General features: G+C 37.1%; 1 protein-coding gene across 2 annotated transcripts in view; it reads left to right on the forward strand.

Annotated features, from left to right (window-relative positions):
- DCP1B (decapping mRNA 1B) overlaps positions 1-24370 on the forward strand; it is a 46781-nt gene that overhangs the window by 20761 nt on the left and 1650 nt on the right. For both annotated transcript variants that reach the window (XM_061444739.1, XM_061444741.1), the window contains 5 exons: positions 4801-4867; positions 7042-7177; positions 14716-14859; positions 15629-16468; positions 22884-23132. In XM_061444739.1, coding sequence (XP_061300723.1) covers positions 4801-4867; positions 7042-7177; positions 14716-14859; positions 15629-16468; positions 22884-23132 — 1436 coding nt within the window. The remainder of the gene's footprint in view (positions 1-4800; positions 4868-7041; positions 7178-14715; positions 14860-15628; positions 16469-22883; positions 23133-24370) is intronic.

The following is a 24370-nucleotide window of genomic DNA, read 5'->3' on the forward strand; positions in this document are numbered from 1 at the left end:
GTATCAGGGACAAAGGGATTGCATGTGCGCTGGAGCAGAAGAACACAGAATCAACGTGGCATGCTTGGATTCATGTTTTAAGTTAAGAACTTGTAGATGAAAAATTATCATTGTGAATATAACCTACTTGGGTTCTTTTTTCAGTAGGTCCTGCAAAATGGAAGTTGCAATATTCTAAAAGTGCTAGGAAAAGAAATGAAAGCATTGATAGTTTGCTGAATAGTCAAAAATTACAGCAGAGAGAAAAGATGACCAACGTAAAGGTTTCTGGCTACCTCATAAGATGTGTGTAGAGAAACTGCTGTTTAATATAGCCAAGTGTGGATATACATATTCAGGAGCAGGAGTCTAGGCTTCTTAGTTCCTTAAGAAGCTTGATATCAAGAATAAAACATTAAAATTAAAGAATAATTTTATTTATTTGTTTATTTTTAGTACCAGTGAGTGTAAAAGAGTATCTAGGTACAGAGAGTCTCTAGTCAGTAGTTATGATATTGTTGCATTTATTTTTACTGTGGTTAAATACTGTAGGCAGTCTGTGGAGCAATAGCTTTAAAATAATGTGCTACAGGTAATTTGGTAATGGAAAGACTTTGATAATGGAAATGTCTATCCAAAAGACAAAAATCTAATAGCTGGAAGTTGAAGCTAGACAAATGAAGAGTAAAATAAATAATCCTAGAGAAAGGCCTTCCCTTTTAATAGGATACTTAATGTGAATTATGAAAGTTGATGAATTCTTCATCATCATAATAAATAAAAGTTTCAGATTTTGAGAGGTTAGAAATTGTCATAATTCTGGTAGATAGCAGCTGTCAGCTTCTGCTTATAAATAGTATCGAGTGCTCTAGTGTTTGTGAGGACAGGAGAAATCTGTAGCCAAAAAAATGAAAATTGTAAGGCAGAAGCTGTCGAATTGGCTCTGAAGTAATGATTTAAAACTTAGTGTACTTCCTTAAATTCAGTCACTGAGCTATAGTAAAAGAGCTTCACAGATTTTGTTAAATTTTCATTTTTTATTTATTAGTAACAGACCTTTTTTCAAATTCTAAACGTTCTAAAGACTGATATCCCTTAATGTTAGGTTACTTAAGTAATTTATTTAGCTTATTCCCCTTCAATATTAATTGTATCATGTTGATTTGTTAGCTGCATTATATCTGTCTAGTTTTGTGTAATCTTGTTAACATCATAACTTTGGTGCCCCCCTTTTTTTTTTTCCTTTAATGTGATTGATTCATTACTAAATCTCATTTCGTTTAGTGAATGACTTTGGAGCTATTGAAAGTGTATGAATAGCTGTGTACCATCTTCTCAGTATAAATGTAGCTTTCCTTATTGGGCTTTTGTTAGCTGCTTTTTATGTAACTGGTTCACTTGGTTAGCAGAAGATACTTGACTTTGATTTGTTTTTCCTTCTGTTTTTTCTTACAATAATCTCTTCTTGAATAACTGTATAGCTAAAGCTGGGCCTAAAAGTGAGTTAATATTTCCTCTTTTGTGCAGCAGCAGAAGTACTTGCTTTGTGCATCTGCTGTATAGTGATTCAGTTGTGCCTCCGCTGAATCATGATTCATTTTTAACATGTGAACATTTTAGTGAAATTACCACCCTACAGATGATACTTAGATCAGGATTTCCTTTTTGTCAAACAGTCTGATAGAGATGGAAGGCTGATAAAAGTGATCTGTTTAGATTTGATTGTGATAAGACATGCAGTGTTTTCATGCTGGTGAAATCTTGTAGTGAAATCTGTACTGTATGTCTGTGTAGTTTTTATTAGTGGAGAGCATGCCAGGTTCCTAGCTTGCCAGTTACAGTTTATAGTCATCTGAAGTTCTTTTGCTGGTCCTGGGGTCTTATGTATTGTCATACACATAATTTTTTTTTTTATTTGCCATTTTGTGTTCATCATTAATCAAGACTATGGCTATTAATACCCATTTTTGCTACTACTACTTTACTACCCCATTTTACTACTGCTATTTACAATTTTGTTTCTTAAATGTAGATTATAGCAGACTATACTACTGCAGTGTGAATTTATGCCGTAGTTCTTGAGGTGATAAACATCCAACATGAAAACATATGCTAGTGTACTTTGGATATGTGGTTATTTCAGATTTCCATCACGTTACTGCCTTCTCAGTGGTACCTTGTTCTCCAATGCATGAAGGAGCTTGGGGTACATTGTGATTATTTCTCAGTGTATTTGGAAGCATTCATCTGTTCTGGACAGATGGGAGAAGTGTGGAAGGAAGAAGAGGAGGACTGTCCACTTCTGACAGATTTCATTACTGAATGGGTGAGCTGTAAGTGCAGAGGATATTGGGTTTTGGTCTTAGCTTGCTTTTAGCTGTGCTTCCTAGGCTGGTTGAAAGTACAGTTTAACTGAGGTGAGAAAGCAAGAGTGGGTAGATGGTTTGAAGCTCAGTTAACATCTAGGCTAAAGGTCTCTGGATCTGTAGTACCATAACTTAAAGCTTTAGATAAGAAGCTTTGGTGTATTGTGGTGTATTGTTGAGTGATGTTCTGGTGGGACAAGCAGTAATTAGTGTCCTTGTTCCATGATCTGAAATGGGTGTGCATTTGTTTGAATTGTATTTCAGAATATTAGCTGTAGTGCTGTAAAAGCTGAAATGATGTTTTACAATGTTAATCAGACAGTTGTGTTTGTCACTGAGTTGAGGTGAACTAGCTTGCTCCTGCTGTTGATTCGTCTTTCAGCTTCTAATAGCCAGAAGCACTGCAGTTATTTTCATAGGACTGTCAGTTTTCAAATTTATTAGGTATTCATAAATAGTCTATGACATGTTTGATCAATTGGCCAAAAGGTGAAGCTGTTCAACCCATCTTGCATATTGGTGGTGCCACCAGCTGTGGCACACATTAAAAAAAGAAAGAGAAGATGGAGCAGATGGCCAGAGTTTCATCAGTATTTTTCTGCACTGGAGATTCTTTTATAACAAAGAAGAACCTTGACTAAAACAAATTTGACTTGCCTGGGCTTTTTGGTCTGCTTGCTGTGTTGTTGCATTGAAGAATACAGAGTTACGGTTTTCAAATATGTTCCGTCACAAAGATGTGTAGTTTTGCGTAATAGGTTGGTGCTTTGGAACCTTGTGAATCATTCATATACTTCTGTGCAGGTTTGCAGTTTATTATTGGATGCTTACTGGAATGTGCTAGAATATTAATGTCTAATATAAATGCATGTTTTAATCTGTCTCTGTTACGAAACTGATACTCTGCAGTTCAGATCAGCTCTTTACGTTGCGCATTTATAGACTCACTGTTGCATATTATGTTGCTCAACTTCTTTTAGGTCAATAATAGAAATCATCACACTTTTCAAAAGTTAATCATAAAAGGACTGTACATATTTTAGAAGGTTTTTTTTTTATATGTCTGCAGGTTAGCCTTTGGTTTGTGGATTTTTTAGGCTTTTCACCAGTATGCTGTATTAAATAGCTGAAGCATTTTTAGCTGTATAGAAGATAACAGACAGCTGAGAACTTGAGAGGGAATGGCGATAAGTATTACATTTGTATCTTACAAACAGCTGTACATTTGTTTTCTTTCCAAACATCAACAAAGCAAACTTATACTTCATATGCCATGGTTTTGGTTCTGTGGAATTGAAGAAGCGATTGCTTTTCGATTCTGCTAATATAAGGAAATACTACATGATCAGGATCAGTGCTGCAATTGTTTTTAAGCAGGTGCTTATGGCCCTTTAACATCAAACATAGTAGGGGCTGGATTTTAAGACATACTAGCAATTGACGTTTCTGAGTCAGGTGAAGGTAAAACTGTTGCCTGCAGTGTGATAGGAAGGGAAAGGGGAAAGAAATGTGGCAGCTCTGTGTTAGCTACCATGTCATGTAAAGGGAACATGAATGTTACACAAGGTGATAAAGAGGGGAAAATCCATGTTAACCTTTTAAGTGCTTCTCCCTTCCTCTTCACAAAGCAGATTTGTGCCTGAGGTTAAAACTAGGGCGGTTACCCTGACAAATGTGGACAAGTTGTTTTGAGATTGTGTTGTAGATTTATTCCCAGGCTATCTTACCAGAGCTATGTAACGTGGTTGAGAGCGGAAAAAAGCTCCCTCTTTATGATGATTGCGGAACCTGCACTAACTGCAGTTCCATCATGGCTGTTACCATAATGATGGTTTCGTTAGCAGTGTGTACATCTGAGAATCTTGAACTACTAGTAAATTTAAATCTGTCATGGCTGGGCAAAGCTGCAGGGGCTTACTTTAGTGGAGGTCTGAACTTAAGATACAGAATTTCTATACTGGGCTTGGCTACAGATAATTACTTCTTTGGTGGTGAAAATAATGAGCAACATTACAGGAAATTTACAGGGAGTTCATACTATAATAACTTGGATGGTATATAAGATAGATCTGAACATTGTTGAAAACTAAATCAGATCTTGCTTGCTTACATGTGGTGCAACACTACCTGCGCTATACTAGCCACTGAAATCTAAAAGATATGACAACTGAAAAAAAAAGAGAGAACAAAAGGATTCAAAGGAAAAAACCCTCAAGTTTAGTGTTCTAAAGAAATACCTCTGCCTTAACTGAAGGTTCAACAGCCTGTAATTTGCATCCTTAGAGATATGCCCTTGATCTGTTTTTGAATTTGGAGGATCTGAGGTGTCATGTTTATAGATGGGGAAAGCATAAATAAATTTAAAAATTCCTTTACAGGTCACTTTTAAATGTCTACCAGGTAGAATTGCTGTTTGAGAAAATGCTCATAGTTTGTGTTTGATGTGCATTTACAGTGTCCATATATGGGATTTGGTTTTATGATAAGGAAGAATGCCAAAGAATTGCAGAGCTCATGAAAAAGTAAGTGATGGGTAAACAAGACTTCTTGTGCTTTTTTTATGTATGTATTTCTGTACATACATGCACATTATATTGCTAGGATGGTCAGACTTTTCTATTTTAAAGTTGTATGTATAGAATTTGTTGCAAATAATGTTGTCACACCTGCATTTTGTATAAACAGAAATAAGTTGGTATATTACAATACTATTTCATCGTTTGCTGTGCTGCTTTCCAGCTATATCAGAGTGTAACAGTTCATCTGATTTATTTCCTGATGACTCAGAGATATGTTTTGAAGAACTGTATTCTTTGGGGGTTTGATGTATTTTTTGTGTTTGGGGAGGTTTTCTTTTTAATGTTGCTGTTATCTTTTTTTTTTTTTGGTATATCAGTGTAAATGTGGGCTACCATGAAGGTGTGAAGTAATAATACAGTTCTGTGGGGTTTATCCTGTTTACACATCATGATTGGATTCCTTATTTTGTAGGAATATGTACAAAATTCACTTTTTTTTTTTTTAATATAAAGCAAGACTTTAATTGGCTTTGAATTCATTACTTTTATGTACCTAACATTATTTTCTACATGTTATATAATATCTAATTTTGCAGTCAAGTCAGAGATTAAAATTTCAAACAGAACTGTATTCTCAGATGTATTTTAATCTAACAAGATCATGGATATTTTTTTCACTCTCACTGCTTTCTTCATGTGTCTGGGACAGAATGGGCTCATTCTTCTGCTCTGCCCTCTGGTTGGCCTAATGATGGGCTTGTTTGCAATGATCCTTTTTTTTTTATTACTATATTCTGCAGTTTCTTGTGTTTGGAGGAGGAAGGAACTGAAGTCTTCTTACAGATTTTATCCATATATGCAATCTAATTTTTTTAGAGCTATAATATAGAGGATATAGTAAAGGGGCCCAACAGGCAGAGATTGGATATACTGGTTGCCTGCATTATATAGGGTTGGACATATCATCGTCTCACAGTTCTTTTAAGTGACAGGAGGAGGGATGACGTAAAGTCAGGTTTTTGTCATCCCAAGAAAAGCCATAGGAGGTAGATGCAGTCAAACTGACAGCATTGGGTACTAACAAGAGTGCAGTGTAAAGTCACTGTCAGACCTGTGAATCTGTCCTTTTCAAGTTATCTATCTGTCCCAGTCTAACAGCTTCTCTAGACAAAAGCATGCTGAGGAAGTGACATCAACTTTGATTGATAAAGTTACCAAGTGCCCAAAAGCCCATTTACGTACCCTGCAATACAAGTCCAAACAAGGTTCATCCTCACACATCTCAATCCATAGCAAAGTGCTTTAACTCTTCTACCACTGTGTTCCGGAGAGGATTTGTTATAAAATACTGTATGGGAAGATAGTCATGTTTCCTCCATATCTCTTTTTAAAATAATACCTGCTGCTTTTAATTTTGCAGTGACAAAACTTCGTGAAACACAGACTGTGACAATGACGGGAGGTTGTTTAGGGGGTTTTGTTGCTTTTGCTGAATATCCTACAGCAATAAAATGTGTCAGTTTTGACCCAGGAAATAATTGATGGGGATGAATTCATGAAAATAAGCAATGAACCTTAAGAAACCCGTTTTTTGACAGCTCATTTTAGTTAACTAGCTCAAGTTTCAGTTGGTGGTGATTAGGTACTCTCAAACTGGTAATTTACTACAATAAAAACTAGTTTTCAGAGGATTCCTGCAATTGTAAACCATGTGTAGTCGTTTATAATAGCAGTGTTTCATATAGATAAAAAATACCCTGTCGCTTAGCCAATTGGCTGTGTGTTTTAATTCTCAGCATTCTACAATAATAATAAAACAGCTGGGGCAGGAAATTGGTTATTTGCTAGTACTTAATGACTGATTTGTGTGTGTTTGCAATCCTCCACCACCAGCAGAACTGAATAACACTCTAAATTCCCCGCTCTTTCTGGGTATAGAAATTAAGACTGAGTTATGGAAATTTTAGTCTATGGCCTACTGTATTCAAGATTGGAGAAAAAGAATCTCATGCCTGGCCAAACTGTGTTTTAATATAGATCTTTTAATAGAGATTTCTTATACATTTAAATATAGATGGGGTAAAAATAGTTTTCATCAATAAAGTAGTTGTGGTTAAACTCTTTATATTTTATCTGGTTTTTGTCTTGTATATTCTCCTCTCACCTCCAACTTTCAGCTTAACTCAACAGGAACAATTCAAAGCAAAGCAGGGCATGGGAACAGGAGCGTCCCCAATGATCGTGAATTCTGCTAATAACAAAGAAGTGGATATCTTACGAATGCTTACCAAGGCCAAAGATGAGTATACGAAGGTGAGGCTTGCTGTCTACAAAAGAGGACATTTCTTTTTGGCAATACGGTGATGCCAGCTTACTCACATTACAATTTAAAACCTAAAAGGATTGGGTTTGGTTTTGTTTAAATAGTTTTACTCAATGTGAAACTGATTTCGACAGTGTACTCTCTCATTTTGTGTAAAAGTGGCTGATAGAAAAGTTTTGTCAGAATTTTCTAAAGATTCAAAAGAAAAGAATGCTGTCAATAAAATCCTCTGAAAGGAGAACACATATATGGTTGCTTATTTGTTGAATGCTGGGGGGTAATATGAAGTGTAAATCAGCTTTTATTTTCACCCTTGGAGCTCCTGTGCTTATTGCTTATTGAATAGCACCTGGAAGTTTTGTCCTTCTTGTGGGTGAAGTATTCAAACCTGCTAGTAGCTTCTGTAGTTTGTACAAATAGCTTCCTTCAGAGAAGGCCTTTTAACAGTGAAGTTACTGCTTTTAATTGTGGTTGTTAGCTACTTTCAAATACTAATAGAAGGCAGTTAAAAGGTTGAAATGTAGTGTAATTTCAGCCCATGTGCTGCTTTGGTCTTCTGAGGCTTCTAAATAAAGAAGTAACTAATGGACTAATAATATTCTCTATTATTGAGCAATCAAAAACGTTTTACTTTGGGGAATAAACATTAGGAATTTTAACTATTCATATATATGCTGCAAATTGTTACAGAGCCTGCAGGTTCCTACTGCCGTTTCCTGTATTTCATGTTTTGTCATTCAATAATAAAACTCATAAGTGTTATTGAATCTAGAAGTATATCTTAAACATAGCAATTTGAAGAGAGGAAAAGTTTTTTTTCTGAAATGCAGCTACTAATAAGATCCTCAGAAAGACAATAGTAAACTATTTCAGTTATGTTGAAATGTAGCCCTTTTTATTGTAGAATAGGTTCTCTTGAAGCTTAGGACCTTTGTATTTTCTGTAATAAGGATTTAATATAGTGTTGTGGATTTTTTTTAAGAGTGTAGCTAACTTTGAGGGGTATATCTTATTCCTAAATTAAGTTACACATTTAAAGCTTACATGTAAAATAAAACACATAGCCTCCCACCTCCTTTTTTATTAATGGAACTTTCAGTTCTTAAACCACTAAAATATTTTTTAAAAAAATGTCTTACACTTGCCTTCTTTTGATCTCTGGTAAGAAGAAGTGGTATTAGCTGGCCTCATAATGATTGATAGCTGGGGAGATAAAGAGCTGAAGAGCTGCTAGGATACAGAATGAAGCATGACAAAATGTGTTTCTCTTTAACCATTGTGCCTTTTCTTGTCCTACAAGACAAGCTCTGGTTTTAGCTCTGTGCTATGCACTTTTTCTACAGCAACTACCTATTTACTACACCAGCTTTGATCTAAGGGTCAGATTAGGCAGGCATCCTTTGTCAGGTTGATGTGGCAAAAATAACTGAAGCGTTCTTCTTCATTACTAAGGACACACAATGATTTGATAAGAACATCATTTCTGGTAGCGAGCAAGCACAGCCTCTGGACTTCTGTTTCTGTTTTTGATTGTTTCTTTCACTTTTTGTCTTTTAACAAAACATTCCAGTGGTAATGCATTGCCAGAAGAGGAATATACTTTCTAAGTTTTCGGGTGCCTTAGCTTTTGATTCGTTAACTGTGTGAAAGACTTGATAGCAGGATCCAGAAGGCCTAGCTTTCCTGAGGGCACTGTGCCATACTCAGCCTTGATGATGCAGAGACTGCACTACTATTCTTAAACAGTCTGAATTGGTTCTCTCTGTCTCACTTAAGCAGGGCTCTGACTGGAAATCTTTACTACCGCTCTTTGACAGCATCTTTGTCCTCCTTAGTTCCTCTCTTCTGCTAAACACCTTGTACACCTTCATATCATGTTCATTAATGTCATCTTGTGGCTGCTTTAGGAAGAAATCTGCAGTTTCCAGGGCTTTATAGCTTTGCACTCAAGCTCTGACAACTTCAAAGTCCTCTTCATCCCTTTCAGCATAGACATCTAAGTACAGAAACTCTTCTAAGTTCCATCAGGTCTTGGCTGACCTTCTTTCCTTGTATCAGACCTTCTAGAACCTCCTCCTTGTACTTGACAGGTCTTTGCAGTTACATGTCTCAAAGTCAGGTTTTTGCTACAGACCATGAGATTGGGATGTGACGTGGTATTTGCTTCAGGAGAAATGCGTACTGAAGTACCATGCTTGCCCATTGTCTGTTTACTTCGAAAATGTCCTGGTCAGCTTGAGCTTCATATTGTACATGTAGATTTTGAAATCTCACAACATAGAGCAGTTGTTTGACTCCTGTGTCTCTGACCATACCAAACTTACCTAAAATATCCTCAGTGATGGTCTTGTTCTTTTTGATTGAGATTTACCATATATTCTGCTTTTTTCAAATGTTTCTTAGCCTTTCTTTGGCTCAATCTTCAAACCTTTTCATTTCTTATGCATCTTTTGTAGGAACATAGCTTTGAACAAGACACGTGACTAAAGGACAGACCAGTGAACCAAGCTGGAATAATTGTCAAGTGTAGTAGACGATGAGTACTCTTCTGGTTCTATCACTAAAGAGCATGGTGACATTTCTTTCATGCTGTTTTTGCTCTTGATTATGGCATATGATATCTTCTTTACCTGTCCACTTGACAGTTGCTTAAAATGTCATGTTGTTGCTCTGAACTTACTCATCAGCAAGGCCATGCTCTCTATCTGCCAAAATGACTATATTCTGAGCCTCTGAAATCATCACAGGTTGTTTTTTTTTTCTCTTCAGCATACTTCTCCCTAGCCGTTTTATCAAATCATGGGAATGGTACCAGATGATAGTTCAGTCTCATTCTCTGTAGGCCTTTGTATATATTGCCATTCATTTTGCTGAGGAATTTGGTCTGAAAAATGCTCACATAGTGAGAAACTCCACTGTTCCTCACCTCATTTTTACATGCTTAGTCCTGTGCTCATGCAGAGTATGACAGTAGAAGCTAAGGTACTCACAGTTTCTGAAGAATTCAGCCTATTAAAATACCCTGGGGAAATAAGGGTATTATTTAAATTCTGGAGAACTCATTGTGAGATACACAAGAGTATGTTATTCATCATGATAAAGTTTAAATACATGCTTCTATGATTTCAGCCCCAAACGTTATGCTGAAAAATATCAGTAAGAAGAGGGTATATTGAAGAAAAGGCAGCGTTGTTACAAAGAGAACAGTCTGGGAGAAGAAAAGCTATTTCATGTTACTGAAGTATATTTTTTTTCTATGTGGGATCTGTGCAGTCTAAACCAGAAAACTATCTGAACTTGTTTTAGTATAGATCAAATAGGGCCACAGGAAGCACTTATTTGGACTATGAAGAAAACTTTCATCTGGTAATATATTAGGTAAGAGGCTTAACTGTCATTAAGTGAATGAGACACAACATATGTCACCAGTCAGAAACTGGGTGAGAAAGTGGTTTAAGAATAATTCAGTCATTTGTCCAAGTGTATTTAATTTTTAAAAAGAAATGGTGAAGTTGCAGAAGGCTCCATACTAGGACATTGTTGAGAGCCCATATGAACTGCCTGGAAATTATGAGAAAATAAAGTTTGTAGGAAAAAACAAGAACAGCAAAAAAGTTACTAAGTTCAAGGATAACAATGTGTAAGCTAAGAAGAACCTAAGAAAACAATTTGTTTGAGCAGTACATTGATAAATTTAACTCAGAGCTAATAAATGGAAAGGAAACTTTTCCTTAGTGTAAAAGCTTTAATAGTTATGTTAGTGTTGTAGGCTCGTTTTCTGCACTGTTTCTTCATAGATTCTTTCTGTTATGATTGTTCATAACAGTCCATTCATAAACATTTTAAATATTAACTGCTTAGCAAAACTGAAAAGTGTAGGTTTCTTTCAAGTGCTTCCAGTATCATAGATAGAGGAATCAGAATCATCCAGAATCATAGATAGCCAGAATCATAGATATCCAGAATCATAAATATCCAGAATCATAGATAAAGGAATTAAGCATGGACTAGCTTTAAAAGTAAACGGTTTTGCTTATCATGTATAGTCTTTGGACTTAACTCTTTGTTTAAATTTTGGGACATCTTTGGTCATCAGACTTGCTCTGCGCTGTGAGATGGGTAGCAAGGCTCTGGGTGAATGAGATACCACATTCTAGTAAAATTATTTCTTTGATTTTTCCCATGGAGGACAAAAAGTGTATCTGAGTTTAAATATATTCATATATTGAATGTGGCCTACTGAAATTAGCCATGGGGTACTTGCTACATGATTTCATATGTATCTGAAATTCAGTTTTGCTTTGAAGCTCTGCATTACTGGCAAAGTCAGTATGTTGTTCTTCATGTTTTTTTCCAATCTAGTGCTTGAGGCAGTTTCTTGCTTTATGCAGCAGGGGTATACCAGGAAAGAAGAGACAGGTGCTTGTTCTTTCTTGAAACTGAATAGCTAACCACCCTGTGGCATGAGTGTACGTGCTTTAAAGTTATTTCTAAGAGCATCATTTGAGCCAAAAATTGTCATACAATAGGAGAAAGCCAGGTACATGGCAGGAACTATGTTTATACTTCACAATCAGAAATGCACTGCAGAAGCTCTTGACTGTCCAAACATCACAAGATGATTTTTCAGGAGAGACTCACAAAATCATTGACACTGGAGGGGATCTAAGGAGGCAGTCAAGTCCAGCCTCCCCATTTACAGGAGTATCAGCTATAGTGGGTTGCTCAGGACTGTGTTAAGTCAGGTTTTAAATATCTCCATGGACAGAGACACCACATCCTCTCTGGGCTACATGTTCCAGTATTCAAGCATCCTTAAAGTAAGCAAGTTTTTTCCTAGATTTAAACAAGACTTTGTATATTCTGATTTTTCCCTTATGACTCTTGTCTTCACTGGGCGCCACTGAAAAGAGTTTGTCTCGGTCATCTTTACTTCTTCCCATCAGGTATTTATTGACATTGATATTATATCCTGAGCCTTATCTTCTGGAGACTAAGCCTCTCCTTGCTTGACAGGTGCTTAAATCAACTTCATAGACTTTCAGTGAACCCAGTCACGTGTGTGTATGTGGGTAATCCCAGAACTAGACGTAGCACTGCACTGCTCAGTAGAAGGGTCTAGCCAGTGGTCTGTGTTGAGCAGTGTTGAAGCATCACCTCCCTTGATGGCAGTGCTCTGCTTAATGCAACCCAGGATGCTGTTGGCCGCCTTTTGCCCCAAGGGCATGTTGCCAGTTCATCTTAAATTTCTTTAACACCCAGGTCCATTTCTGCAAAGTTGCTTTTCAGTTAGTACAGCGCCATGTAGTAACCTGTACTACATGGGGTTATTCTTCTTCAGTTTCCCTTTATTGAACTTCATGTTGCTGTCAGTCAATTTCTTCAGCCTGTTAAGGTCCCTCTGAGTGGCAGAACAACCATCTGGTCTATTAACTACACAGCCCTATTTTATAGTCTGAAAGCTTGCTCTGCCCCATTATTCAGGTCATTAATGAAGATGTTAAGCAGTATTGACCCCAATGTCAAACCCTGTGGTACACCACTAGCGAGTGACTGGCCTCCAGTTGGACTTCATACCAACAATATTTCGAGTCCAGCAGATCAGATAGTTTTCTGTCCATCTCACTGTCCACTTACCTAGTTTGCGTATCAATGGTTTGTCTTTGAGTATGTTATGAGAGACACTGTCAAAACCTTTGCAAAAGTCAATATCCACTGCTCTCCCATCATCCACTGAGCCAGTCATCTCACTGCAAAAGGCTACTGGGTTGCTCAAGTATGATCTTCCCTGTGTAAATCCATGCTTGCTACTCCAACTCACTTTCTTGTCCTCGACATGTTTAGAAATGGCTTCCAGTAGGAAACCATTTGTTTCATTGCCTTCCCAGGGATTGAGGTGAGGCAAACCGCCCTGAAGTTCCCCAAATCCTCTTTCTTGCCCTTCTTGAAGGTAGTACTGATGTTTGTTTTCTTCTGGTCCTTGCCCTGCCTCACTCCCCCAGTTGCTATTACCTTTCAAAAATAGAGTGGTTTCACAATGACAGAGGCAGGTCTCTCAGCTCTTGTGAGTGCATCCCACATGCTACTTAACCCTATCCTCCTCTACCAAGAGAAAGTCTTCATCACTTCAGACCTTCCCACCAATCTCAGGGGCTGGGGTTCCTGAGGACAAATGTTGCAAATCAGGCACTGTGTAGGTCCTTGGAGCCCCTCAAGCTCCCTTGAGAAATCAAGTTCTGTTTTACAAAGCAGCCCTGGAACCAGAGTGTCCTGTTCACTATTGCAGTAGGTGTCGGAAATGGATTAAATGATTAGTTTTGTATATCTGAGAGGAGGGGTTGTTTTCTCACCTAACACATTTGCATCCTAAGGAGTTTGTTTCTGAAAGTTCTGGAAAGGACACTGACATTTTCATAATTGCACAGAAATGGCTTTTGAGTGTGTCCATGTGGCAGCCTGTCCAGTCCACAGTTCTGTCCCAAGTAGTGTAAAAAACAAGACTGGGGTCTTTGGAGGAAAGCATGAGAAACCAAACCTGATCATTCCTTACCCAACCATTAGATCTGCAGCATAAATTTAAATCCCATCAAATTCAGGTAATTAACGGTGAATATTCTTGTTAGGATTAATTTTGTTAGGTAATTCTTTAAGAAATCTTTCCGGGTTCTTGGATTCAGTTGTATCAGGTGATAGTGACTTCCAATATATTGTTTTCTACTGACAATAGCATTCCTTGTCTACCTAATGCTTTTTTTAGTTCCATTGATTATGTTCTTATTTTTTGTACAATGAAACTAGGACCATCTTGTTCTCCTTTTCCTATTCCATTTATTATTTCTCTTTCAGGCAGCATTTTCTGTGCATTTCTTCTGAATTAAATCATGTCTTTCCATGTCCCTGATCACTTTTAGTCATCTGTCTCTGCTTGTGTTTTTATAAATATTTTTATTAATCCTGTCATATTTAGTAAGAAAACACACTGGTTCTAAAAATTGATTAAACCTTTAATTACTTTTCTTTGCGGGTATATGCATCCTCCAGGTTCCCACAATGTGGAATATTTATGTAAAAGATTCTGAGTTATAATTCCAATTTTTAACAAAAAGCATTGGAAATGTTCTTTGTGGCCATATTAATCCTTCATCTATTTGAAGTACTACTAGCTGTCTGCTAATGCAGGAAAAGCATGTCTGTTGCTTGGTTTCTGAGGTGCTTTCTAAAAATTATTTTATGCTTTCTTAAGTGTGGGAAAAGCAGAAGGTAAGAAAAAGAACTGAGATTTAAATGAGAAGGAAACCTCATGCTCGGGAAGTCTTGGAATCAAGTCTTTATTTTTACATGTGATTTGTGGGTTTAGAAAATTAGGTTGCAGTTGTAGTTCTTTCAATAGCATGATATTTCATAATCAGTGCTGCAACTAGTATTTTTGGTTACTGAATATCTGGGTATGTCTGTATTTTACTATAGTGGAGAAATAAAGGAATAGATACTGTCACACTTACTAAAAACCACTTCTTTTCTGTTGCAGTGTAAGACCTGCTCAGAGCCAAAACAAATAACCAGTTCCTCTGCAATCTATAACAACCCCAACCTAATCAAACCAATTCCAGTGAAGCCTAGTGAAAATCAGCAGCAACGAGCAAGCAAAACAAGCAATGAGCAGCAAAGCAAGGTAAAATGTTTTGTGTGTTTTCTGACCAGTGCTGCTGTAATCAAGTAACCATGTAGGGATATATATTGGAGTTGGAAGGTCAGTGCAAGAATTTGAGGTGGAATGACTGTAAGGAATTATTTTAATGCAAAACTAATCCGTTTTATAAAAAGCTCCGCAACCCCCACTGCATGATGTAGAAGCATGTAAGTCACAGGCATACTATCCTGAGGCAGCAAAGAAATACCAGTCTTTCAAATTTCAGATGCTACTTTGATTGATTACAAACTGGTCTAATCAATTGCAGGGCCACAAGTTTTTGTGGTTTTCTTTTTTGTTTTTCCTTTTTTTTTTTTTTTTTTTTTTAGGTTAGTTCTTTAAATAAAGAAAAGTATCTTGATATCTTCAAGTTCAATCATGCTGCAGCATCCTAAGAGCTGAATTCAGCTGTGACATGGAGATGCACAAGAAGTGGCCCTACTTCATACATGGGAAGACCTCTCTTTCTTACTAATATTGTACTGATGGCTGAAAGGGAATATGCTCTTTCATGGTGTTTGAAGTGAAGCCACTTCTATCTCTCAGATTCACTGCTATTCTCCCACATTAGCAGGTTGGCAACTGTTGTCTTGCCCTTCCTATGTGACAAAACTATTAAAAATCCTCCTGGAAGAAAAGAGCATATTGGTTTTCTCAGCTTTTCCTTGAATACTGCTGGCTAAATGTCACCACTTAATGTAACTTATGCATGAGGGAACTATGTTTACTTTTTTCCTTTGTCCCCTCACAGAATGTGGATCCTGAACCACAGCACTTGTCTTTGACAGCACTGTTTGGAAAACAAGAAAAGACGGATGTTTCAGAACCACTTAATAAACAGAACCAAGAGAATCTTCCTATTAGGCAGGGTGTAGTACGTTCACTGTCCTATGAAGAACCTAGCAGGCATTCACCCTCTGCAGAGAAACAGCTTTGCCCCGCCATTCAGAAGCTTATGGTTCGTGGGACAGACCTTCATCCGCTTTCTGAGTTTCCTGAGAACCGACTTTGTGAAAATGGCAGTACCCATCCTGTGGGTGAAACTTTCACAGGACTCTTCCAGCCTGTGACTTCTCATGGTATTGCAGCATCTCATGTAGTTCAGGATACTGCTGGCACTCAGAGCTTACTGCAGAAATTGCAAAGTCAGTCAGGGACAGTGCCTAAAAAGGACACCAGTGCAACAGGATCTGTGAACTCGACAGCTTCTGTGTTCATCAGGACTCCTGCTCCTGTTGGAGCACCAGCAGCACCAGTAAACAACATGAGCCAGCCACCTTTGGTGTATTTCAATGGTTCCCTACCAGGCCAGGCTTTAGAGTCTCAGACACTTGGTAAAGAACAATCCAAACTTCCTAGACAGCCACTTCCTCTCTCGGGCAATCAACCAGCCAGTTCTGGGGTGATTTCACCTCAAGAGTTACTGAAAAAACTCCAAATAGTGCAACAAGAGCAACAGTTGCATGTATCCAGCAGACCAACCTTGGCAGCTAAATTTCCTGTCGTTACTCAGAATACCAATACGTTGAAACCACTGGATTCTTGGATAGAAAAGGCACCGGGTACAGAAAAACAGAGCGCTCTCTTTCAGGTAAATGTGAAACATCAACATTTAAAAAAATAATAAAAAAAATCTAGCAATCTTTTGAACTTGGTGTTTTGCAAGGTTAGTCTTTGTTTCATTTTGACCAGTGTATTCTTGTTGCTATTCTTACCGCATGTTGCTGTACATAGTTCATTTCGCAGGGGATGATTTAACAACAGCAAATAAGTTCTGATTTACTAAGCTGTGATACTGTAAATACTGATGGCTGCACCTCTTGCACATCAATAATGACCAAAAACACTGCAGTCTTGGGTTTTTCCAGAGGCACTTTGAAAAGTCACCTGGTTTTCAGTTGTACTTATTTTGAGGTTTCTCATGTGGTGACTAAATGTAATATTTTGGGTTTAATAACTTTTCTTACAAAATTAGTCATGGCTTCTCTGTGCAGATATGCATTCCTTTGTATGCCTGTTGCTAAAAGTGCTTTAAAGGTCAGTTGCTTTCTAAGAGCAGTTTTCTGAATCTTTTTTGTATTGATGAAGTAGCAACCTTGTACCGTAAGCACTACTGCAAGTATTCATTAGCTATATTTTTGTGATGTAATGTCTTTTTTTTTAAAAAAAAAAAAAAAGGCCTTGTTCCTGAATGCCGTCAAAAAAAAACCCAAACCTTTAATTCTCGTGATTGTGACCCTAAAAGTCAGAATGGTGTTGCAAAAAATTCAGGAGATGTCAAGAGAATGTGTGTCTCATGACTACATTTTTCTGTTTTTAAGGAAAGCATCGTGTACAATTATTAAATGTCTCATCCTGGATAGCTGCTGTCTTTGTTAACAACTTCATTTTCTGTAGGATCTTTCTCACTTGAATGTCTTCGCTGTTCAAGGATGACTCTCAGTGCCTTTTAACTTACCTTATTGTGGACAGACTGTTCACAAGATTTGTGTTGTGCTGGAGCCTGACTTGTATTGGAGTGTAGAAGTTACCCGAATGAAAAACCATTCACCTTTTCAGTGTAAAATTCAAAAGCTGTTATTTCTATTGCAACTTCTTGAAAACCCAAATGAAAGACCACAGAATACTTCAGCATGTTCCAAGAATCCTCCTGATTCTAGAGAGTTATCCTACACATGAAGAAGCTGAAACAGTCATTTAACAATTAAGGGCCACATCTGTCACTAACACTGTGACATGTCAAGATTTCTAATTCCATGAGAGGTCAGAGGAAGATTAATTTGCGATAGCAAATAGCTCTCATTATTTTTATTCTTTTAATTAAAGCAGCATGACTTTGAATAATCTGTGTGAAAGAGTTTTGGGGGGATTAGTCACTGAAATTATTCAGGAGCAGTTGCTTACAGATGGTATTCTGACTTTCTAGTGGAGTGCTAATGAATTAAAAGAGTATCCAGAGTCACAAAAATTTACTTCTGTTTTCACTGGGAATGGGTCTTGCCTGCTATAAATGAAAGAAATTGTCTAACTGGTACATGTACGGATAGCATGGAGACATTCCTTCTTTGAAGGTAAAATGAGGCAAGTGCCAGGCTGTGTAAATCACTATGCATAAATGAAAAATGGAAAATATGCTGATATATTTTCAAATGAAAAATCCATATACATGTTGATATTGCTAAAGACTGCAATGCCAGCATTAGTTGCAATACAGAAGGGGAATTATTGAGGTCTGATGTAATGCAATGTCAATGATTTTACTGTCTAAGTACTAGAACAGTAGCTTGTGAGAAGAGTGAAATCTTCACTGCTACAAGTCTCATTCACTGTGATTATTGCTGCAAGTTTGCCTTAAAAAAAAAAGCAGCTGAGGAGACTCAGTCTCACTTTGCATGGCTGTGAGCAGACCAAGTAGATTGAGACTGCCTATGAGTGGCTTCACAGACCAACAGCTACTACCAAAACAGTATTAGATGCAGTTCTTCTCACACATTTAGCAGCAGATTTAATGCATAGACTGAAAATTATAATGAAAGTATGAGTAATTATTGTTTCGGACACCTAAAGCTCTGCAACCTGGAAGGAATGGCCTCTTTCACATGCAGCAGATTGCCAAGAATGAAAAAAGGGGAGGAAGCTAAAAATGAAGGTGTGAGTCTGTGTTCCTGTAGAATGCCATGATTTAGCCACATAAAATATGCCTGTTTCTGAAAAAAAATAAAATAAAATAAAATTGGAAGATAAAAATTTGAAATAACTTTTATAACCAACATTATTCTTTTCATAATATAATCCTTGCTGTAAAGCAGAGGCTTTAAGTGCTACCATGCCTGCAGACAGACATTCAAGTGAAATTGAATTGGCACAAGTATATCTGCACATGCTCATGCAAAATTGATCAAAGCAGATTCTGACAACAAATGCAGCAAAAGGTTTGTTCTCTGTAATTATTTATCTTTTGGTATTGCCTGCTCTACTACAATTAATTATACAGGAAAAGCAAATTCTGGAAAGTCTGACAGGAATGGAGAGGTATCTGGACAGTGTCTGTTGTTGGAATCATTATTAAAGGAACACCCTAAATCCATCTAAAACAGCACTAAGAAAATGAAAGCAAGTCTTTTCCACAATTGACACATTACAAGTCCAAGTTTAAATTGGCTTCTCTGCCTCTCCATATGGTGTAAGAACTGTGATTTCCCACATGGAAAGGAAGAGACCGGTTACCAAAAAAAAAAAAAAAAAAAAATAGAGAAAGAAAGAATAAAAGCAAAAGCTGAAGAATAATACTCGGAAGCATTCAGTCAGGTCTGTTGCCAGCCCTGTTCTGTGAAGTATTCCTTATGTGGACAGTGAGTAGCTTGTCCTTAAGATGCAATAAAAAGGCATTAATCTGCTGTGGTCTTTTAAGCATATGCATAGTGTTAGGCATGAGTTATCCTGATTATAGATACATGCATGCTGAAGTGTTTATGTTAATCAGAATTATGGGTTTAGAACTGCTTACAATAACCTTGACACAAATTTATCTTTTCTTCAGCAGGCCATTTATCTCGCAGCCCATTTTTCTCATTTGGAGCATTTTCCATCAAGAATGTATTTGGTACAGTGTTACATCTCCTGAATGTTTGCATGGTACCTAATACCTCTGGTGTGAGCATCACATCATTACCTTTCAATTGTCCTGACTGCAGTTTCAGCACGAGATTGTAGACATGCAGAGGAGGAATGCAAATAGATACTTACAACTTGTTTTGAAAAGTAGTTTAAGATTCTGTTCTTACACATCAGTTTAAAAAATCTGAATTTGAAAGACAAAGCAATGTTAGCATTGTAGCCAGCTTTATTTTAGTGGGAATTGTCTTTAAAGTTCCTGAACCATTCTTACATTAAATGTTCTCAGTTTTAAGTAATACCACTAAAAAACAGTTAGAGGCCCACAGCACCCACCCAGGTGCTCATGTTCCAGAGGAGCACTTGATGCACGTGGAATTCTGCGTGCGTAGGAAGCAACAGAGGCTGCCAGTTTTCATTACAGGAGATCCAATGCTTTCCTCAGTTCATGGTGTTATGTGAATTTGCCAGCTATCGTGTCATCTTGCTGCCAGCAGCCACGCAGAATACCAAATAGGTATCTTAGTGAGCGTTTATGCTTCTGAGAAGGAATTTTATATGCTGCAGTGATTATTTTGCGTGTTATTTTATTGTTCTTTCTTTATTGCTGCACAACTGATGGTAGACTCCTACTCTATATAGTGACTCAGAGATTTAAGTGTTGACCTGATAGATCTGGAGGTAATTCAGTAGAGACTGGATGAACAAGTAACTCAAGTTAGATTCTGTGGGGAAGAAATTGATGAACAGCATTTTGGAAGAGCTGTTATGTCTTGTGAGAAATTGCTTAAAGCTAAAAGATTGGCCCAAGGGCTATTAAAGTCTCTACAGAGCATTTTCAGTGCTTTCACCAAAAGCGTAGTGTTATAGGAACTATATAGAACTAGTATATATAGAACTAGTAATGCCAAGATCAGCATCCCATTTCTGCTGGGTGTCATCTTTCCCAGTGACTGAAGGTGATCTGAACCAAGTCTAAAATGAAAATATGCCTGTAAGTTTCTTAAAAAGCCTGTTGTTCATGTAAATTTGTTAAATGGCAGAAGCCTTGAGCATGAAGTGTTAGCAAAAATTGCATTGCAGTGTTTGCATACAGAAACAAATGCTGTGCACTGAAAAATGATACTTATTTTCTGTTCATTTGATACAAATATTTTAAGTTTTGCAGTAACCTGAAGATATTAGCTATGTCACCAGTAGATGGCAATATTGCTTATTCCATATAGTTTCCATATGCTTGGCAAGTGCTACCAAAAAGCAGAGAAGATAAGTAATTTTTTATATCTTTTAAACCACGTGTACATGTTTGAAAGTAGTAGCTGTATATTATTAAGTGCACAGTTTGCCTCAGGTTTTGTTTATTTGCCTTTGACTCTGGAGAGGAATGTCTTTGGGGTCTGAAGGACATGTCATCTAGGTTTTGACACAGTCTGTGTGGATTCAGCTATCTTAGTGGGACAGTTTTGTCTCCTCCAGCTGCTCACCACCATCCCTTTGCTTGGAGGTTCCTGCCCTTGGAGAGAAGTTTGTATATACATTCTTTAAATGACATTAGGGAGAATCATTTGGTATAAGCAAACCCTGCCAATTTTGCTTGAGGTAAATTATAGAGAAGTTACTTCTGAGTAGAGCAGAAGCATTGTGGTAAGTGTCTGGAGGCAGTCAGTCTTCCACTGTAGGAGAGCAATCTTCTTACAGGCGAACATCTGTGCGCAGTCTGAAGGTCTCACTCCACAGAGGGATGTCACTTTGGACTTGGATTGATTTTCTTCTAAAAAGAATGTTGTTTTTCAAGCATAGGAGCACAAACATATGCACCACCTTCCTGTTTGAAGCAAACCTAGAGCGAGTTAGGAATATGTTAACTCATTCAAGAGCTTTTAAGATAGACCTGATGGTTGCTGTTATGATTACATGCCCTGGGGTAGGAAAAAGCTGTAGGTCAAGAGTTTTGTTTTTAAGTAGAACTCTTTATTTGAGAAGCAATATTTACATAAAATGTTGTTGTGGTTTAAAATGTGAACTGGGATAGTTTTGTATTCGGTGCAATATTGTGTGCTTCCTGATACCCATGGGTCTTCCCTTACCCCTAGTGTTTCTGCTTCCTTAAATTTTGCATAAAACAGCATGAGATCCCAGTTCTCTTCATTTCATTCTATTTTTATTTGTATTGTAGTCTAGCTAACATTGTTCAGAAATGTCTTGAGTAGAACAATCTAGGCGTAAGTCAAGCTAGCAAAATATGAAAGTTTTTTAGTATTAAACTACATTGTTTTGCATATCTGGGACATAAACCTCAGTTTTATTTTCTTAATTTTTCATCAAAACTGAAATGTAGCTCAGGACACAGAGTAAAGTGATTCAGTAGCCTTTCACCTTCATACAGTTGCAATAAATCATCCTCCAGTCCAAAAGAGAGGAGCTTTGGTGAACTCCTATCAGTTGCTTTGTATGTTCTGTTCTGTGAAAAAAAATATCGGGTACTTGAATAGAGAGAAAATTGCTGATTAGGATTAAGATTTATTACTATAATTACCTGGAGAGAGCTCTAATGTCTGCAAACTGAGTGAATAAACTTCTTATTATGTTGTATATTACATCTGATAGTATTTCCTAGTCCTGCATGGTTTACAGTTCCAGGATGTTTTGCAAAATTTAAAAGTAAAAATTCTTTGACACATATCTTTGCAGGTTGGCATGGTTATGATACTGAGGGAACTTGCAGAACTGCTGCAGCATCAAGGTTTTCCTTCTCCTTGAGGGCCTTTTTTGGTCTTGTCAGCTGTGTGTTGGTTAGGAGTCAGTTCTGTTTCTGACAGTGCCACTAGCTCACTGTGGCTTTTTAGATAAATCACTTAATCTTTGTTTTCCTTCCCCTTTCCTTAAGTAAAATAATAAGAAAAAAAAATATATATACTTATGTATATAATTATAAAGTAATTTGAAAGTTATAATTGGAAAGCATTTTCTAATATTAGCTACAGAGGTTTGTCTTTAGTAGTGATATTTGCACGTTAAGTATATACACAAAGATTAAACATAATGACTTACTGTCCCTATGTAGAAGACTTTACAGCTGCATTCTCTGGGAGTGCTGATATTTAATAGTAGTCTGATTTTTGTAATAAAATGCTCTTGTCGTAAGGTCATTTGTTTGACAGATAGGCTTAATCACACTTGAATCTATTGCTTCAATCTCAAATTGAATGGAAGGTGTTTTAATCTGTAAATAGTTCATGTAGGTGGTCCTGAGCTAGAGTTTCATGTAACTGCATTGATATCCAGCAGTCTCTCTACCTGTTGCAAATCAGTCTGCGGTTTTGACCATCTTTATTCCCATAGAATGAAGTAGATGATAGGTTTAATTGATGACTGTGTTTTTATATGAACAGGTAATCTCACCTCAACGCATTCCTGCCACTGTGACTCCTACGTTGTTGATGTCCCCAATGGTGTTCACTCAGTCCACATCTGCTCCACCAAAAGCAAATGAAAGTGGGCGATTAGCAGCAGCAAACCAAGAACCTGCTGCTAGTTCAGCTAGCCTTCTTTTGCCACTGCAAAGCACAGAGCCTTCTGTGGCCAGCAGCAGCTCAATGACAAAGATGCAGCTGCAGGAAACACTTCTACACCTGATCCAGGTAAAGTGCCAAGAATTCTCCTTTGCTTAAAATCCCAGTACCCATTTTGATATAAGCACCCTGTGTGATCGGTTGCATCTGTCTGTCTAGAGATTAAATGAATAATTAAAATGTATGCTTATGGCTGCATGTGAGCAGAGCACTATGACATAGACTGAGGGTGTGATAGCCTGCCCTTGCACCCTGCTGTCTTAACTGCATTTTGATTAATGCATCTGATTTTGGGCTCAGGAAAGAAAAAAATTGATGGAAAAGAACAAAGATGACTGAAAACTTTGTAAGGTGAATCTATGAGCCAGAGAGAGATCTATTCTATTTTTAGCTAAGAATAAATAATGGGTGATTATCCTAGCTGCCAAATATTACAGAGATGCATGTTAGCAGTAAGAAGAATTCAGATGGGAAATGAAAATTGCAGGATGACTGTGAGCAACTTTAAATATAGGTTAGATAACCTAAAACTATACTAGTTCAGTTAATTCAATGCAGTTCTGTAGTTCAAATGATAAAATTCCTTTTGCTGTAATTTTCCAGATTCGAATGTGACAAATCATTGACAGTGTTATGTATGAGATGATTGTTTACTGCTCTGGGATGATATGGGTGATTATGAATGTTATTTTCCTTAACTTGCCACGTGATGAATATCTGAAGAGCAGAAGCTGGGGAGAGATTGTATAACTAAAGACCTGCCCACGAAGGACAAGGAATAGAAACACAGATTTAATTTGTAGGCCAAAACTGTGTGCTTGTATGGCTTTCGAATAAAAATAAAAGTCATTATTGGAATGTTGAAGTTACTTAAAATGCAGTTTAAGTTCTAGATTCTGAGCAGGAAAGAAAGCAGTATCTTTAAGAAATTAAAGGCTTTTCTTATTTTTCCCCTGAATTTTTAGTTTGGGATTAAAAGATAAAATTATCATCTTTACACACTTCAGGTATCTGGATAGTAGTAAAACCATATGTGAAGCTCAAAAGGAAGCTGCTCAAAGAAAATTGGATTTTACCCTCTTAAACTTACTTGCAAAATGTGCATTTGACCCTACTGTTCTTGGTGGTAGTTGGGAATAACTAAATTACCTGGAAATATATTGCTGCCAGTTTCTTACCTGTTACTTTTCATTATATAAAACTACAATCTTGGATGCTCCTGTTTTCCCTCAAATAGTATCTTGATTTTAATTATCCTCATATGTTTATATAAGCTACTTATGACATTCTTTCTTAATGTGGGCTGA

Source organism: Pezoporus flaviventris, unplaced genomic scaffold (assembly GCF_033815535.1).
Source record: "Pezoporus flaviventris isolate CSIRO_AGI_PZ_B2104156 unplaced genomic scaffold, CSIRO_AGI_Pfla_v1 ptg000002l, whole genome shotgun sequence".
Taxonomy (NCBI): domain Eukaryota; kingdom Metazoa; phylum Chordata; class Aves; order Psittaciformes; family Psittacidae; genus Pezoporus; species Pezoporus flaviventris.